The 17,444-nt window shown below is 38.1% G+C and overlaps 1 protein-coding gene across 2 annotated transcripts in view; it reads left to right on the forward strand.

Moving 5' to 3' along the window:
• Positions 1–6: 6 nt before the first annotated feature.
• LOC103767175 (mitogen-activated protein kinase 14) overlaps positions 7–17,444 on the forward strand; it is a 22,562-nt gene continuing 5,124 nt past the window's right edge. Inside the window, exons 1-8 of one of the 2 annotated variants that reach the window (XM_018079703.3) lie at positions 7–91; positions 6,753–6,882; positions 9,073–9,131; positions 9,507–9,618; positions 10,133–10,162; positions 10,598–10,645; positions 11,094–11,208; positions 12,259–12,330. In XM_018079703.3, coding sequence (XP_017935192.2) covers positions 6,868–6,882; positions 9,073–9,131; positions 9,507–9,618; positions 10,133–10,162; positions 10,598–10,645; positions 11,094–11,208; positions 12,259–12,330 — 451 coding nt within the window. In that variant the 5' untranslated portion in view covers positions 7–91; positions 6,753–6,867. Of the gene's footprint in view, positions 92–6,752; positions 6,883–9,072; positions 9,136–9,506; positions 9,619–10,132; positions 10,163–10,597; positions 10,646–11,093; positions 11,209–12,258; positions 12,331–17,444 lie in introns of those variants that run through there. The other variant, XM_018079702.2, reaches the window with a different exon arrangement.

Below are 17,444 nucleotides of genomic sequence, written 5' to 3' on the forward strand. Positions count from 1 at the left end.
ACCGGCAGGAGCTGAACAAGACGGTGTGGGAGGTGCCCGAGCGTTACCAGAACCTCTCCCCGGTCGGCTCCGGGGCCTACGGCTCCGTCTGGTGAGTGCTGGGAGGGGACCGGGGTGTGCGGAGGAGGTCACGTTAGGTCGCTGCCCCCCCCTCTGCCCTGCAGAGACCCGCGGCGGGATCCGTGCGGGGCGGGCACCGCGGCGAGCGGAGCTTGCTTGTCCTTTGGGAGTTCCTCTCCCTCAGCTTTTTACCAGTCTCCTGTTGAACAGTTTTCCTCACGGTTTAAGAGCGGTACTGCCGGGAAGCCGCAGTCTTGTCTTTGGAATGCGTTGGGGATTGCACCACACGGCAGGTGGTACTGAAACATTTTTGTAGGGGAAGATAATAATGTGTCGTCCCAGTCCCCCCGCCCCGAATGATCTCATATGGACATATTTCGCTGTGCCTTCTTGCAGTTAGTAGGTGGGGGCTGGAGAGGCATGGAGCCTGGTAAGTCTCCCATAGCTGGTTTTGCAGAGCTGAGGGCCTGGCAGCTCTTGTCGCAGTTTCTTTCTGGACGTGAAGAATAGATTATATTTGAGGCAATTGTATTGTAAATGGAATTTGTTGATAGGCAGGGAGAAGTAGAGGGGAGGCTACGAGGACTGTTATTGTATCCCTGACTTGTAGTGGGTGTACAAGTACCGATGTTTTCTTGGCATTAGTAGGCGAACACAGGAAAACTCCTTTTATTGCTGTAGAAGGACAAAATTACTGCAGTGTGTTCTCCCTGGGAGAGTAAAGTCCTGGTATGAATCCTGCAGAAATACAGCGAGTTTGAAGAGTTTAGTTTTTAATTCTTACTTAATAGGAGCAAAACAGGCTACATGTGTGAAATACAGCACATCCTTAATTTGTAGTTGCTCTGCTGAAATATGTTGGATCATTAAACATAAATGGAGTTGCATGCATTGCTTAATCTTAAAGACAAAGTAGTATTTGGATCAGTTTGACAGCTAGATTTTAGCAGTCATTTAGTAGAGCTGTATAGCGCTCACAGATGACTGTCTCCCTTTCCTAAGAAACATCTTCCACACAGTCATTCTGTTTTTCATTCTATGTTCTTTGGTTCTGTCAGAGTGTGATCAGAATTTGCAAATATGGGTGCGTAATGATTACACATCTGCTCTGCTGTTGTGTTTGAGCTGGCATGCATATTTTTTATTAACACAGTGTTAATAAAAAATTTATATCATGAGTATCAATTTTATTATAAGGAGGGATGCATGCTAGTAAAGAATTTTGCATGTGCTATGGTTTTAATGAACTGCTCTCAGCTGTTCTTAACTTCTTCAGTTATGAAATTGTTGGTAAGTTGAGCTGAAATGACGTGCATTTCTTAAAATGCTGAGCCTCAAGTATGCAAATGCCTCCATTTCATAAAAGAAAAAATGGCTGGTCAATTTTGTGGCAAGATTAACCAGTATACTTGTTGATTTTTTTTTTTTTAATAGAATCATAGAATGGTTTTGATTGGAAGGGAGTAGACAGGTTTTGTTTGGTGAAAGAAGGGCCTTGTTGATGGAGCTGATAAATACCCCTGTAAGTATCACAGAGTTATGTAACTCCTGAAATGTAATGGTAGATTAATTTGCTCAGTGCCTTGTATATTGTATTTTAAGGCTGATTCTGTGTTGTCTAGCCCACTCCTCTTTTCCCCCTCTCCACAATCTCCACTGTGTGTAATAGTTCCAAAGCTTGTTTTCATAACCAGTAACTAAAGTTTGCATCGTGAATTTCCTGTTTTGCTGTGTCAAAACTTTCAAAGATTGTGCAACTGTGTTCAGACCAGATGAAACAGTGTTGTATTGGAAGCAATTTCAAACATGTGGCATATGAGCCTTTCTACAGTCCATGTTAATAGCTTCCTGTATGTTCTTCTAAAAATAGGTTTCAGAAAATATATAGTTCAAAAAGACTAGTGATATGGAAAGTATGTCAGAGTTAAAAAAATCAACAAACAAAAGTCTTCACATATTTATGTAAGTTTATTAAGCTACAAGTGGTGATTCATATTATTTAGGATATTCCTGCAATGACTTGTCCTGCTCTCTATCCCTTTAGAGATTTTTTTTTTTCTCCCCAGTAAAAAGTTACCTGGTTTCATTTGAGACTTTGAGTTTGGTGTATCTTTGTTGGGATAGTAAATAGTGGGGTTTTAACCACCCTTAAACCAAATGCTTAAATATACTTTGGTATATATTTGCTGCATGATCATATTTAACTGTAGTAAAATGCTCTGTTGTTTATTTAGTTGCCAAGATGAGGCATTTGAAAATGAGGGATTTCTATATAGTGGAGGGGAAAATTAATAAAAAAGAAAGAATTAAGCCAATAGATGAATCACTTAGACTATGGAGCTGTCGGGTGCTTTGGATGTCTGTTGTGAGTAGGAACACCCTAATACACGAACTTGACTATTGTGTAGTCAGTGGATGGAGAGAGAGGCATTTTCTGCGGGGAGCCTGAGACACGTGCCTGAAGTTAGAGCAAATATTGCAGTTTTTTTCAAAGGATGGTGTGCGGTATTGGAAGAATGATGTTCAAATGGCCAGCTCAGGTATTTTTCAAGATCTGTTTTAAGAAATGGAAATACGTGGAGATGCAAGTAGGAATTCAGTTCTGAAACTTGGAGAAAAATCTGTATGTATCCTCCCATTGATTCTTACTAAGTCATATAACAATTGCTGTGACATCTGTTGTGTGAAATGGTATTTCATTTATTCTTGCATCAGTTTTGTATATTCATGCAACATAGTCTTTTGTGTGAAAAAGGTTTTGTAACCAGGCCTACACTGGAAAAAAAAGGGTTCCTGATGTATCAGTCTTGTAATGTTTCATTTAAGGAGGAGAGGGGCCTAGACAATACAACATCTTGCAGTGGGAAGTTGCTGAACAGAGATGGGATTGATGGGTGACTCACAGGTTAGTTGGAGGATTGCTTTGCTTCTTGTGTGTGCTGGTGAGAAGTCTGGGCATGTGGCATTAGTTCAGCCAGTTCTAAGCTAAGCAAAACAGTGTTTTGATAATTTTTGCCATCAATTTCTAAAATGCTGTGAAGGCACACTCAGTATACTCTTAGTTTACTTCGTAGTTGTATTTTTAGCAGCTGCTGTTTGTGTGTTATATTGATACCTGTGTAAAATAATGGATCTGGTTTAATTCTTTGCAAGCTGTCTGTATGGCCTTAATTAATTTGGAAAGCAATTGAACAGCCAAAACTTATTCTTCCTCAAAATCTTGCATAAGATTTTTTTAAATTTGGTTTTGTTGGTTTTGGGTTTTTTTGGTAGACTGTCAGGTGATACAATCCTTGCAAAACCTATGATTTCTTCCCATTTCAACCCACAGTTGTACTAACAGTGAGTCTGAATGTCTTGGATACTGAGATAATTACCAAACAAACATATGGATTTAAGAAATTTTAAAACATCAGGCTCCAGAGGGAATTAAATAACAACCCTAAATATCACCTCTGTAGAAGCATGCAGGTACCTCTAAAGCATGTATATGCTTGAAGGGACAGGTGCCTGCTTCTCCTGTAAGGTGTGGTAGTTATGTGAGGAGTGATATGAAAAGAACTACAAAACCGAGTGGGAGGAAGCAGCCATACAGACAGGATTAGCAGAAGATGTGTGAGGAAGGAAGAATCAAGTAGGAGAAGGGCAGGCACAGAAAAGCCATGGGCAGAGCTCTGAAAATGCTAGCAAGTAGTTTGAGCTTTATGGGAACTTTTTATATTAAGAAGTGAAATTAGTGTGAAGACATCTGTCCTATAGGGAGATTTTTATTGCAACTTTTTTAGAAGCAGAAGCTAGTGTAGCAGAGGAAAATGAGATTTACAACTTTGATAGTGTGTTGGGAGGGTAACTGACTGAAATGCAGGTGCAGGTTGAACTCAGAAGTGACTGGTGTTAATAATAAACTGTCAGGTACTAAGAACTGTGTTTTTCTGTCTGTGACTGGGGGTATATAAATTAACTTCAAAGGTACCACTGAAGATACTCAGCTTAGGTATTTGCACTAGCAATGTGCAGCATACTATTTAGCAAAATAGCCTTTGCAAAATAATCTTTCTGATTATCTCGTATTTAAATAAATTGTGTTCATAAGTAATTTTGTGCATACTTTAGTTTCTCAGACTACTTCAAATGTTGCTTCTAAGATCTAAGTTGGATCAGTTTATAGGTTCTCTAAAATATTTGTTTTATTCTACCTTTTATGTTCTGGGTTTAATTCAGGTTAGCTCAGAATTGTAATTCTAGCTCGCTTAGGGTGAGGTGGATGCAATTCATTTGCCATAGCACAGTACTATGTAAGAGGTTAAAAAATGTATGATAAATTCTGAATTTGTGCTGATCCTGTTTTAAAAGAGATTTAAAACTGTACGTCATGCAATTTTTTTACCCAATTGGGCTTCGTTAGCTGAAATATGATCAGTGTTATGCAGCTCTTTTAAGTCTGTGATGGAAGCCAGATTCATGTTCTTCAAAATGCTCTTCAACTGACAGCTGTCCTGTAGCTCCATGAGAACCATTAGACAGATTATCTATATTGGCAGAAAATTACTCAGCATGCTTTTATCTGTAGGGAAATAGTCTTTAGGCCTCAAATGTGACCAAACTTAGTCTTCTGACTTTAAGAGTAAGTCTAGATTGTGAATGTGCAGTAATACAAAACTTTCTTTCCTGAGCTTGTGCACAGTGTCACTGTTGCAGTGCTGCTGATGGCAATTCCTCTTGGGCATTGTACAGCTACTATAGCAGCATAATAACTTGATACAGCCCCAAAAATTGTCATTAAAAAAAAAGATGAAATTGAATTTCATTTGGACCCTGAAACACCTTATGTTATGTCTGATGGCTCTGAAATCTTCTCAATATCTTGGAAACCATCAGTATGAAAGAGTTACTGGTATATGCTGCATTTTGTACCTGAAATGTTTGAAAACCGATAAAGATTCATGACTAATTCACAACAGCATGTGTTGAATTATGATAACTAATCTTATTTTTACTCTAAGTCCTAGAAAACACCTTATGTATCAGTAAAATATTGTCAATGTAATTTCAGGCCGAATTAGGGATCTTGGTATATTGCAAAATGGTGTATGTATTTCATGAAGTGTTGCAGCTTAAATATTTATTTTTCTAGTGGTGTGTGAGAACTTACTAATTTCAAATAAGGATTAAAAAATGAATGCTTAATGTCTTCTTTCGTCTACTCAAGCTGAGTGGGGTGTAAAGGATAACATGTGTGGAAGCAGTTGCTCTTGGGCATTCTTTGAGCCAGTATGATGTAGCTTCAGTAATTCAGCTGTGGCAGGTTGGTGCTCCTGTGACTTGCTGTCTGTACTCCTGTACGTTTTCCAGAGAGCTCTTTCCACTGTGTGTATGCCCTTTATAGAAAAGGAGATACTCTTCTTCCACTGTGCACAGTGGGTGTTTCCATTCTCTGGCAGGACCTGGGGAAAGGATCCCTCTCTGCAGAAATGAACTGGTACTGTGTTTTCTATTTCTCATGAGCCTCATTTACGAAGTTCCTTGGAAACTGGGCAACTTTGAGCTAAGAAGTCTTTTTGCAGGTTAATTCCAGTTGATTGCTTTAAGAATAAATGACAACTACATTTATTTCAAATAGCTGCTTTGGCAGGAGTGGGCATTGTGGGTTGCCTGGGCAATTGTGGGTTTGTTCTAGGGTTACTTTTTTGATTGGTTTTGATCTTTCTGTTAGTTAAGCTTTACATTTCACCTTACATTTATAAATGTGTAGCATTCCTTTTTGCTTGATGTTTATCAAGAACTAGTGCATACTCACTTTTAGATGGAAGCAGGAGTTCACCTGAATCATAATGCAGCAGGAAAATAAATATTGTACTTCTATGACTTTCTTCATTCTATACTCTCCTCATGTTTGTTGTCTTGAGTCAAGCGTTACCTTGATTTCACATCCTCCCTTTCTCCTTCTCCTTCCTTTTGGACAGACCAGAGCTTTATAAGTTATATAAGGACTTACTTAAAAAAAAGATAATTTTACAGTACAAAGCATAAAAAACCCCAAACCTATTTGTACAAAATTTCTGCTAAAGGGACAAGTTTTGGTATTGTACAGCTAATTATCATTTATTCACGTGCATTTTTGTATAACAGAACTTTAGGATTGGATGTGATTTACCAAAGAAATTTGATTTCTGCTTCAATCATAGTTAACAACAGTCATATATGATTTTACTAGGCATAAGTCTTGGATTTTTGTATGGACTTAAATCCATGAATGGTAGTATCTTGAGCTTAGCATTTTGTGATGAAGTGTGGCATATGAAAGTATGTTTAGGAATTGTGATAATATTTACAAGTACTCTCCCTCTTTCCAGAACTTTATTACATATTTATGTTTAAGAGCACTTTAGACAGCAAAGTCAGAAACATTTCTTTTTTTTCTACAAAATTTCCCTTTACTGTATGGACAAGACCCTTTACTGTATGGACATGTCTCAAACATTTTCTGTAGAAACCAACAGTTGTGTAAATATGTGGGGATTTTGGGTGGGAATGCAGGTTATGGACCAGGATACCTAGAAATTATTTTCATTGCAGAAACGGTGTTGACTGTGACTCAGTATCTAGATAGCTGCTGCCTAGAGTTTCTAAGTGTGGATTTGAAGGCATTTATAAAGAATTCATTTGGATAATTTGATTACTCTTTGTTGTAGCTCTGCCTTTGACACAAAAACTGGGTTGCGTGTGGCTGTGAAGAAGCTGTCCCGACCATTTCAGTCCATCATCCATGCCAAAAGGACCTACCGAGAGCTGCGGTTGCTTAAGCACATGAAACACGAAAATGTAAGTTGAAGGAGATGGTATGAAATATTTCTCTGAAGTTGGACTATCCAGTGAGCATCCATCATGATTGTATTTAAGATCTTGCTGCATATGATTTTTTCCTAATGCTAAATACAAAGCTTGCAGTAGTCCAAGGGATTATAGTTGTAAAAAAGCATGTAGAGTAAAAATAACAAACCAACCCCAGAAAACCCCCACAATAGCCAATTTTGTGTTAAAAAATCTTAAATGTTCTATAGAATATAATCTTGAAATTACAGTTTAGCAAGCTCATGCTGTCATAAAGGTTTGGGACACAAGTGATGTCACTTACATTCTTGTGTTTGCTTGCTGTAGTAAATTGCAGTTTTTGTTATGTTAAGCATTTATTTAAAAAAAAAATCCCAAAGTTTGTTTTTAGTGGCTTCTGGAGGGTTTTTAATACTTGTTTTGGCTTGCCTGTATCAGAAGGGTGGGAAGTAGATGTTCACTAGATTCCTGTAGGCAAAATAGAGGGGAAAAAAGGGGTGGTGGTGAAGGGGTGGAAATTAGATGGCTTTTCATACAAGCGATCCACTTAAATTATCAACAAGGAAACAAAATAGAATGTGACAAAGTTTATGTTGAACTATTTTTTGATATAAGTTGCATTCGGTATAGAACAGAGTTGGCTGACCCATTTCTTGTGTGTGTGACATTAACACACCAACATATTTATACACTGCAAACTGTTCGGAACAAGCATTACATGCAATGGAGCAAAAAGTCTCATCACGTGCCCTTGGTGCTGCTGTCAAAAGGTCAAGAAGAAAGAAAGGCTCTCAGTTTCTTTTGTCCAGTGAACTCTGACTTGGCAGAAGGGAAGTACTTTTTGGATATGAGCTGAGCAAAGCTAGGACCTTTATCTAGCACAATAAAAACAAGCAAGCAAGCAAAGGTTCATCGTAAGGTTCTTTTTGGATGGTCTGTTCAGAACTTCTGCTGTGGCAGTGGTGGTTGTGTTTTGTGGCTTCTCATCACTACAGTCAGCGGCTGGTATCCCATAAATCTTCTTGACATTTTAAGTGTGGCTAACATGATTGGAAGTTCTGATGGATGGATGTATTACTGTCAATAATTGTTCCTCATTGCCTCTGTGTAATACCATTGTCTCAACAGTAGAGGTAACATTTGATCCTGCTTAATATCCATGGAACAATCAAATGATTTGGGTCGGAGGGTTCTTAAAGATCATCCAGTTCCACTCCCCTGCCAAGGGCCGGGACACCTTCCACTAGACCAGGTTACTCCAAGCCCTGTCCAACCTGACCTTGAACCCTTTCAGGGATGGGGCAGCCACAGCTGCTCTGGACAGCCAGTGCCTCACCCCTCTCGCAGGGAAGAATTTCTTCTTAATATCTAATGTGAATCTACTCTGTTTCAGTGTAAAGCTATTACCCCTTGTCTTATCACTACATGCCCTTGTAAAAAGTCCCAGCAGTCCCCTGGGTTTTTTTTCTGGACTTTTTCACATAGCTGAAATATTCTCCAAATAGGAAAGCTTTGATTATCTATTGCTTAAAAAAAATAAAGCTAATAAACGTAAGCAATGAAAATTAACTTGTGGCTACAACTACAACTGTGTCTAGCATTCATTAATATTTTTGGATTAGTATTGCAAAGAGCCTATGTAGCTTTAAGAGTAAGGAATAAATGGAAGTTAAGTTGTTTATATATGAATATATATATATTACCAGTTCATCATACCATTATCTATTTGTGGGAAGGTTATCTAGGTTGTGATTTGAAAATTCTGCAGATGCAGAGATGCACAGAGCTGGTTCAGGCAGGCATATTAGTGCTACTGTCCTGACTATTCAGATCTCAGTTTAGAAGAAAAAAACTTGGTTTTATGTGGCACAGAACACATCAGCAAAACTGGAAAGTATGGCAGTTTAAGGGGCTTGAGCATAAGGTAGTTTTCTATATCCTGTATGTAGTCTAGTTCATTATGATCTTGAGCAAGTAAATGAACCTGCAGAGCACTCAAGTGCATCTGCATTCTATTTTCAAGTTTCAGAAGGCCTTGTTAGTTTACATAAAGCACAACGCTGAGCAGATGGAAATAAAAACATCTACTGGAAGGAGTAGATTCTATGCCACAAAGGATCTTAGTAATTGTATCATATTATGCTATGAATAGATTTAACAACTTTACTATTTTCTTTCTAGGTGATTGGCTTGTTGGATGTGTTCACCCCTGCCAAGTCACTAGAAGAATTCAATGATGTGTAGGTAACTTCTCTGAAGACTGCAACAAAATACCTTTTGTATCTTCTTTTATGTCTCCCAGATTATTACAGAAATACTTAACACCTTAATTCATCTGCCATCCTTCACAAATAATTCTGAATTCCAGCACAAAGATACTAGGACATTCTAAGCTATTGCCCTTGTCAGACTTGTTCACTTGGTGTGTTTTATTGACCAGTGCTGTTGGAATCAGTGTACTAATCTGCTACATTATTTAAAGTGTTGTGGACATATTTTGTTCATTAACATGCTTTGGGACAGTCAGCCCTGCTACTGGAGATGCATAGAGAATTTTTATCCTAATCCTGTTGAAGAGATTGCTTCATAGCCCACGTGTTTCCTTCTGATAATAGGTACTTGGTGACACACCTTATGGGAGCAGACCTGAACAACATTGTGAAATGCCAGAAGCTCACCGATGACCATGTGCAGTTTCTCATATACCAGATTCTTCGGGGACTGAAGGTATGTGCATCTGTCCTACCCAAATGCTCATCAACAGGAGGTGCAAGTTCTTGAGGAGTGTTATGTCCTCAGAGATTCTTGTGAGTACACAGTGGGGCTTCTGTAACTTTCCTAATGTATCATAGGATAACTTTATATTATCGTTCTTTCATTTTATAGCTCTTTGGAGCTCTACATCAGTAAGGTTACCTATCATTTTTGTGTATTCCTGTGGGCAGAGTGTGGAAAACTGTGAACTGATGCCCTCCAATCTGCTCTGACTATGAATTTGCCCTTTCTTCAGTTTTGTTTACTTGTGTGGTTCCACTCAGGTGCCAGCACTCCTGGGTGTTCCTAATGAGAGACAAACTGGAACACCTACCTACTTAAAACTTACAGACACAGCCAGGTCCTTCTGCAGACAAGCTGTAGCATTTGAATTGTGTGGGCTGGTGTAGGGCAATATTTTCTACCGAAGAAATGAAAAGGAGGCTACTTGGAATGTTATATAAAATTTATCATCTTTTTTTTACAGTACATCCATTCAGCTGACATAATACACAGGGTGAGTGTTTGTTCTAAGATTGTTTTGGTACAGGAAACAATGTTTTTAAAAAATGAAGCAGAGAATTTTACCATGTAGCACTGATTGAAGCCAGAAGAAATTTTCTGAGACTTAGTTTGGGTAAATAGTAGAAAGATTAAACATGGGAAGTGATTATCAAGATCTGTAACTTCTGTTTCTGCCTGTGTTCAGCTTGTATCTTTGTGAAGCAGCTTTTCTATTAATATACATATATTGCACTGGTTTTGCAATAATCCTTTATGCATTTTTGCTTATATGTGACACATCTGAGGATGTCAGATCTCTGACTCTCTGATAAAATACTTTACCCAGAGTTGGTATTTACACTGAGTTAGAATCTATATTTCTATCTGCATTTATATTTTTATCTACTTCAGACTTGTGAAACAACACTGTTGATGTTTAATTTTTTAGGATTTAAAACCTAGTAACCTAGCTGTTAATGAAGACTGTGAGCTAAAGGTAATGTAATCACAAGATCTGATTGGTTTGACTGAGATTTGAGTGAATGCTGTGTGGATGTCCCTTGCAATTAAAGGGTCAAAATAATTCCTTTTGAAAATACTTTGTAGCCCAAGGTACTAATGTGCTTCCCAGATGTAAAGAGATGTAAGGATGTGTTTTCTGTATCTGTTTCTGTGTTTCTAATGAATCATAATGAAAGTGAAGAGTTAATAGATTTAGTTTGGGTTTAGTTGCTTTGGAGACAAGATATCCAGACGTAATTCTTATTGTCGAGTCCTATACTGCTCTAGGCTAGTGTATTTTAACTGGTTGTGAAATTTGGTTTCATAATCTGTTTTTGCAGCTCCACTACCTTTCTTCTCCCCATTCCAGTGATTGCTTGATTGTTTGCTCCAGCTGGTTTGCATTGTTCCACTGCAGTAGTTGGTGTATGTCTTTTCTGTAGATCCTGGATTTTGGCTTGGCCCGACACACAGACGATGAGATGACGGGTTATGTGGCTACCCGGTGGTACAGGGCCCCTGAAATCATGCTGAACTGGATGCATTACAACCAGACAGGTAATGCCTCTAACTAACACAAGGCTTTTCAGTTTCTGAATGGTGGGGAACAGAGAGATTGTCCTTGTGCATGCTCCCTTCCATTTGATGGAATAAGTCGGCAGTCATGGTAATTATGCTTTAGTAAGGGAGCTTAAAAGAAGCAAGTCATAGAATTGGTATTTGAACCACAGTCTGTCAGATGTAAGTCAAGAATCATTGTGATAGCATTGACAAGACTGCTTTAAATTTGAACCTTTGAAACTGCAATCAGTAAAATATTGTCAGCATTTATCCATTGTTTTCCCTAGCACAGTAGTTTTTAAAGTAAGTGACTGGAATGGATCTGGATGAGGAGAAGGTGTGCTTTTAGGAAGCTGCTGGGAATACACTGAAAAATGTCTGCAGTTATGCTGTGAAGAAATGATTGAAAAGTATATAAATCTATCCTTTCCTCTCTTGTTAGCCACTTGTTCAGAGTTTTATCTTCCTCACAGTTTCCAGTATCTTCTCTCCAGCACACCGCACTTCCTATTTGCAGATCAGGCACAGAGAAGAAAAAACAAAGGCTGAGAATGGTTCTTGTACAGGACAGCATATGCACCATACAAAATAATGTGCTACCCCAATTTCATACATCAATATTTTTTTCTTTTTGTTTTTTTTTTCTTTCCTCTTGCATGTATATAGGCTTGTCTTATATCTCTGGTATAATAGTTGGTGGTTGTTTGGATAGAATTTATGTAAGGCGAAGTGCAAATTCGTTTCTCAGAGCTGTCTTGGACAGGTTTCATCCTCTGATTATATAGATTCGTCCCCAGCTCTTTGGTGTTCAGTTCATGTTATTCTCTAGAAGGAAGAGTTGCCTGATCTAGTATTCTGTTGTTTGTACAAGTTTTAGATGACACAGTTATGGAACTGTATTAGTTAGCTTGCAGTGTATTTCAGATTGCTTCAATGCCATGAGACTATTTAAGGGTGGAGTTGTTTGCAGTAGTTGGACAGGGTGATTCTACTGAGATTGTATTTTCATGCATTATGTTGTTTTGTTTTCTATTTTATTTTGTTCAGTTGATATTTGGTCAGTGGGATGCATTATGGCTGAACTGTTGACTGGAAGAACATTGTTCCCTGGTACAGACCGTATCCTTTAGAAGTAATATATTTTTTTAAATGGAAGTTAGAGATATTCATTTTCACATGCTTGACAAGAAATAAGTTGTGTGTTTGGTTGTGTACTTTTTTGTTTGTTTTCAAATTAATGGCTTCTATTCCAGTATGATGAGGTGAGTTCTTGATTTTGCTGCACATCTGTTCCTATTTATTAGCATCCCTAGAATTACTTACACACTGTTTGTTTCTGGGAGTTACTTTCCTTTAAGTTCATTTAAATTTATTAGTTGAGTTTGTAGAAAATACCTGCATGGCTGTCTGCTGAGAATCCTGTCATGCTTCAGGTTTCTAGCAAATGTGAAGCATCCCTTCTGGCTTCTCTTTGTCCTGTGGGTATGCTGTGAAAGCAGTGGGTTTGCAGACTCTTTAGTGCCAAGGTTCTCATTAAAACTGCTTTGAAATGTTAAGGTTCTGCTTCCACACCTGACTGTAAACAGACTGTGAGCCTTCTTTCACAGCATGCTTGTACTGATATGAAAATCAAGCTTGAATAATGTCTTTTCAAAATTATTTTTTTTTGGCCTTATCAAAGTGGACTGGGTAGTACACTTTGGCAAATTTATGAGAACAGTTTGTGAGATTTGGTCACATTTTCCCTGGGAAGTTGGAACTGAGACTTGATGCAAATTGTTGCTCTTAACAGCTTTTCTCCATTCAGGCACACAGCATAGCAGGGTAATTTACTACTGGCAAGAATTTTCATTGCCTAGAGGACTTCATTTGCCAGAGAAAAGTACATTGCCCACCTTTGACCAAAGTTTATTATTTCAGCCACAGTTTGTTTATTTTAGTAGCTTTTATTAATTTATTAGTATTTATGTCTGTTAATTCAAATATGTTAGCACTTGATAAAAAGAACACTAGTGTTGGAAGTGCTGGCCTTCTGTTTACTGTGTTGCCTTCAGAAAGCATCTCGAGGAAAAGGCTCTCATTCCAGCTTTGACACAGTAACCTCCCTTTTCAGTGTGCTGTAACTTTATCCTCTTCCCTATTTTTCTGGTTGTCTTCATCTCATAATTTGTCTCCATATTTGTTGAATTGATTGTATTCCACTCTGTAGTCATCTCTGCTGTATATTTCTGTTGTCAGACAGAAACTGAACTAAAACAAAAGTGACTTCAAAGCTAGAAAAAAAGTTGCTCTCTTTCTATCCACTGATTGAGCATGTGTAGGTTGCTTTGAACAGATTTGTTTCTTTCAAGAAAAACTGAGAGATCAAGGATTGTTGATTCAAACAAAGCAAAAGTCTTTCAGCTGTTGCCATTATTTGACTCTGCCACTCTAACAGTGGCACTTTAGATTTTAAAAATCTTGACACTTGCAGCTAAAATATTTGCTAATAGGATTTGCAGTGTGTAACAAATCCTTCATGATGAGTTCTTTATGACTTGAACAACAGTGATCTTCCAAGCCTGAGAATTTTTTTTCTCCAACTGTGTTCTTAGCTGTAAATTATAGCCAATAATATCTGCAATGCAAAATAGAGTTTACTTCTGGGATCTAAATTGTTTGCTTTGTTATACTTCACTAAGTTATATCTCCCAGCAGATGCTTGTGATTGTTTACTTTAAATGCACGATTTCTTCCACAAATGGCAGCAATGCTTTTTAATTAAATGCTTTTTCTGTTCTGAGATTTAAGAAAATATGGTGAGATTTAAGAAAAATAAGGCCCAATCCTTTCCCATTTTAGACAAAACTTTGTAGTACTGTAGTTCTTACAGTTTGTGTGTGTGGTTTCCCACTTCAGGTAAATGTATACGCTTTTTGATTGTGAAGTTAGAACTATAAGGGGAGCAGCGTTGGTTCAGAATCTTGTTTGTGCATGTAACACTCATCCAAGGATCTAGAAAGGACCCAAGCTGTCAGCTTTCATCCCAGTTTTGCTGACATCTAAAGACAGCAAGCAGAAGTTAGATAACAGTTGGCTCTAGTTTATTCCTGTCTTGGAGGGCTCTTTGAATATATGTGTGATTTTAGAAGAAAGTTTTTAAGAAATTTTCCAGGTTTAGACACTGTTGGATAGTTCTGGGCTCTTAATAACTTCTTTGTACCCACAGATTTGCTGAGGCCTGTGTTCCTCCTGCAGTGTCTCTATACAACTGCTGACTTAGTGACTTTGCAAATACTATTAACATATGTAATTCAAGGTATATTTAGCTTGCCTCTAGTAAGTATTGCTTGCCTCTTGCAGTATGTCCAAATCCACTGCAGTTCTAGAAAATTCTCTTTGCAGTTGGAGGCAACTTGATTCTGCGTTCCATGTGTTCAGGAAGCTGGAAATTGCTCCTATTTGACAACTGAAAATTTGAAATTCTTGCTTTTTGGTCTCAAGATGTTCATTTTTTCGACTCTAGAGCTTCACATTTCTAAAATTAAAGGGACAGTGACAGAATACGTAATGGCTTCTCAGGATGATCGTCCTTCTGTTTAGATGGTTCTTTTGTTTGAAGTGTTGGTCCCTTTCACCAAGAATCTGGCAGAAATGGTGTGATGTTATTTACAGTCTATCACATATTTCTTTATACGGCGCAGAGATGCATCTGTTACTTGTAAGAAGCTTCAGTATGGGTAAGCTGTACAGTCTATTTAATTGGGTAAGTAATAAAGTTGTATTCTGAGATTATGATCTTCAATGCTGTCTGTGATGATTATACCACTGATAAACTAATGCTGAACTTAATGTTCTGAAGGACCTAATCTGTAGAGATTCTGAACATGGCTGTCATTGATGTAAAGCAAGAATTGAGATACTCTTAGGAAAAAAAACCCTATGGTTAATATGGGCTTAGCTCTGCAGTATTGTTACAGTACTCTTAACTTAAAACTGAATGCAAGGTAATTGAATTATTTGTATTGTAATCTATGGGTAGAAATATTTGGATGGAAGATGGACTTCCAGTATTGGTGAGATCTCTGCCAGGAGGTGGAGAAGGGGAGCAAGATTGTGAGAAAGACTAGTCAGAGACAAAAAAATGAGGTAATGAAAATCAGAGTCCTTTAGGCTTTTAGCATGAGTCATAGATAGAGGCTTTTTTTTTTGGTATTATTGTATCTGTCTTATACCAAGATCAGTTTCTGCTAAACATGTATATTAAATTTTTGCAGCTCTTGTAATGTGAATGATTCACACGAGTAAGTAGGAAAGTTGACTCTTTTTGATAGTGTGACTCGCATAAAATCATATAAAGTGAAAATAAGAATATCTAGAACTGTTTGGACTAGTTTAGCCAATTTTGTTTTTCTGTATGTTTTAAGTTGACTGTATTCCCTTAAACTCTGAAGAGTGTTTTTATTACTGTTTCTATTCAGTAGTATGAGTCTCATGATAACTAACCAGTCTGAAATTACCTATTCTTCTATTATGTCTTATTCTTGCTTGTGGTGGCAGCTAAAACAACTTTGAACTTTGCTTTGTCTGGATAAGCTCTTACAATCCTATGATGTCTGCTGCTAATGGTGATGGCAGGTTGTTTTCTGAATTTTAGAATCACTGAGGCTCATCAGTCCTTGGGAGTATCTTGGAGATGGCACTTGGGGTTTGCATGCTGTGCTTTCCTTCTCTATGCACATGTGGTGGTATTTTTCTTCTGCTTTCTATTTACTACATCTTTTTCCTGTCTTTAATGGCTTATGGCTCATTTCTCTGGGATGTGGTAGGCCCTGTAGTTAAAGAATGCTGCAGTTCAGCAGACTATAGATGGCAGGCCTGAAACTAGAAGCAGGGATGGATTTTGGCAGGCCTGTGGCAGTGCCAGTTACACATCCTGTGTTTTCTCTTGTTTATCTCAGAAGTCACTGAAGCATATTACACAAGTAACTTCCAGTAGTAAATGGGGCAGCAATATTGTGGGCATACCTGGTGCACACGATTTTAAATGCCTTTAAAGTAATTTAAATATTTAAACTAAGGTATGGCATGTGACTTCTGAGGCATGTTAGCAGTTGAAATTTACACAACTGTGTCTTGCACAAGAATGAATGAAAGATGTAAGGGCTGTTTTAAATAGCACTGGAGAAAAGCCAATTTAAGAGTCAGTTGTGGTTAGTATAGTGCCCTCTGCTATTTCTCACTACACCAGTGAGTGGGTATTCTGACTTCATTTTAAGCATTGACAATTAAGAGTTGGCAATTCAGCTAAGCTAAATCCAGCTAGATACATTGGGTTTACGCTTAGGTTGTGAGTGCTTTAAGTAGCTACAAGTTGGCCAAGAAACTTGACAAGTAAGAAGTTAAATCAGCTGTTCTGACAAACTATTTCCAAGGCTTTTAGACCGGAGTTTACATCAAAATGTGAAGGTTTTAGCAAAATATTGGTGATTTCCTTCATATACAGTTTGCCAGTATTACAGGAACTCAGAGTTGTTGTTTTTCAGTTTGTTTTTTTTAAACAGGTGACAGTTTTTGAAGTTCCTTGTAGTACTGAAATTAAAAGATACTCTAACAGGAAATGGTAGCTGTATCTTAAATCATCAGGAAGGCATTGATCCCAGGAAAAAAGGTTGTCTAGTAAGTAGACTACTTTTATTGCAAGGGAAATGTGTAACTAGTTTGGTATAATTAAAGCAAATGTAAACATTACAGACAGTCTGAAATCACTATGGAGGATAATTCAGGGAAGAAGAGAGATTTTGTGTTAATGGTTCCTAAAAAGATATTTTGTCTCCTTACTATCTTGAGTTTTAGACATAAAACAGTGTCTTTGATGGACCTATTTTTCTCCTCCACTCAGTTGTACATTTTGTCACTTAGGCTTTGTTAAAGAGGACAGCTCAGACTGGTATGTGACCTGGTGGAAGCTCTGTTCTGGAGTAAATGTTCTTTGCATCTGCAGTGTTACGTCCTGAGAGCTGTCCACATAGATACATTAAACCTGAGTCCATATTCTGTTTCTCTCTGCTGCTCCAGCAAGTCTGGAGGGCAGAAGGGGACGTGCAGGTGCTTTGGCCCTCCTGATCCCAGGGGCTGGCAGGGGCCAGTACCTTCTGGCAGCTGCAGCAGCCCAGCTGCTCTGGGCCTGGGAAAGTTGTACCCCATGCTCAGGTGAAGCAATGCCGGAGGTTATGAGCAGGGGCCAATCATCT

The sequence above is a fragment of the Manacus vitellinus genome, unplaced genomic scaffold (assembly GCF_001715985.3).
Source record: "Manacus vitellinus isolate BGI_N305 unplaced genomic scaffold, ASM171598v3 scaffold_47_pilon, whole genome shotgun sequence".
Classification (NCBI taxonomy): Eukaryota; Metazoa; Chordata; class Aves; order Passeriformes; family Pipridae; genus Manacus; species Manacus vitellinus.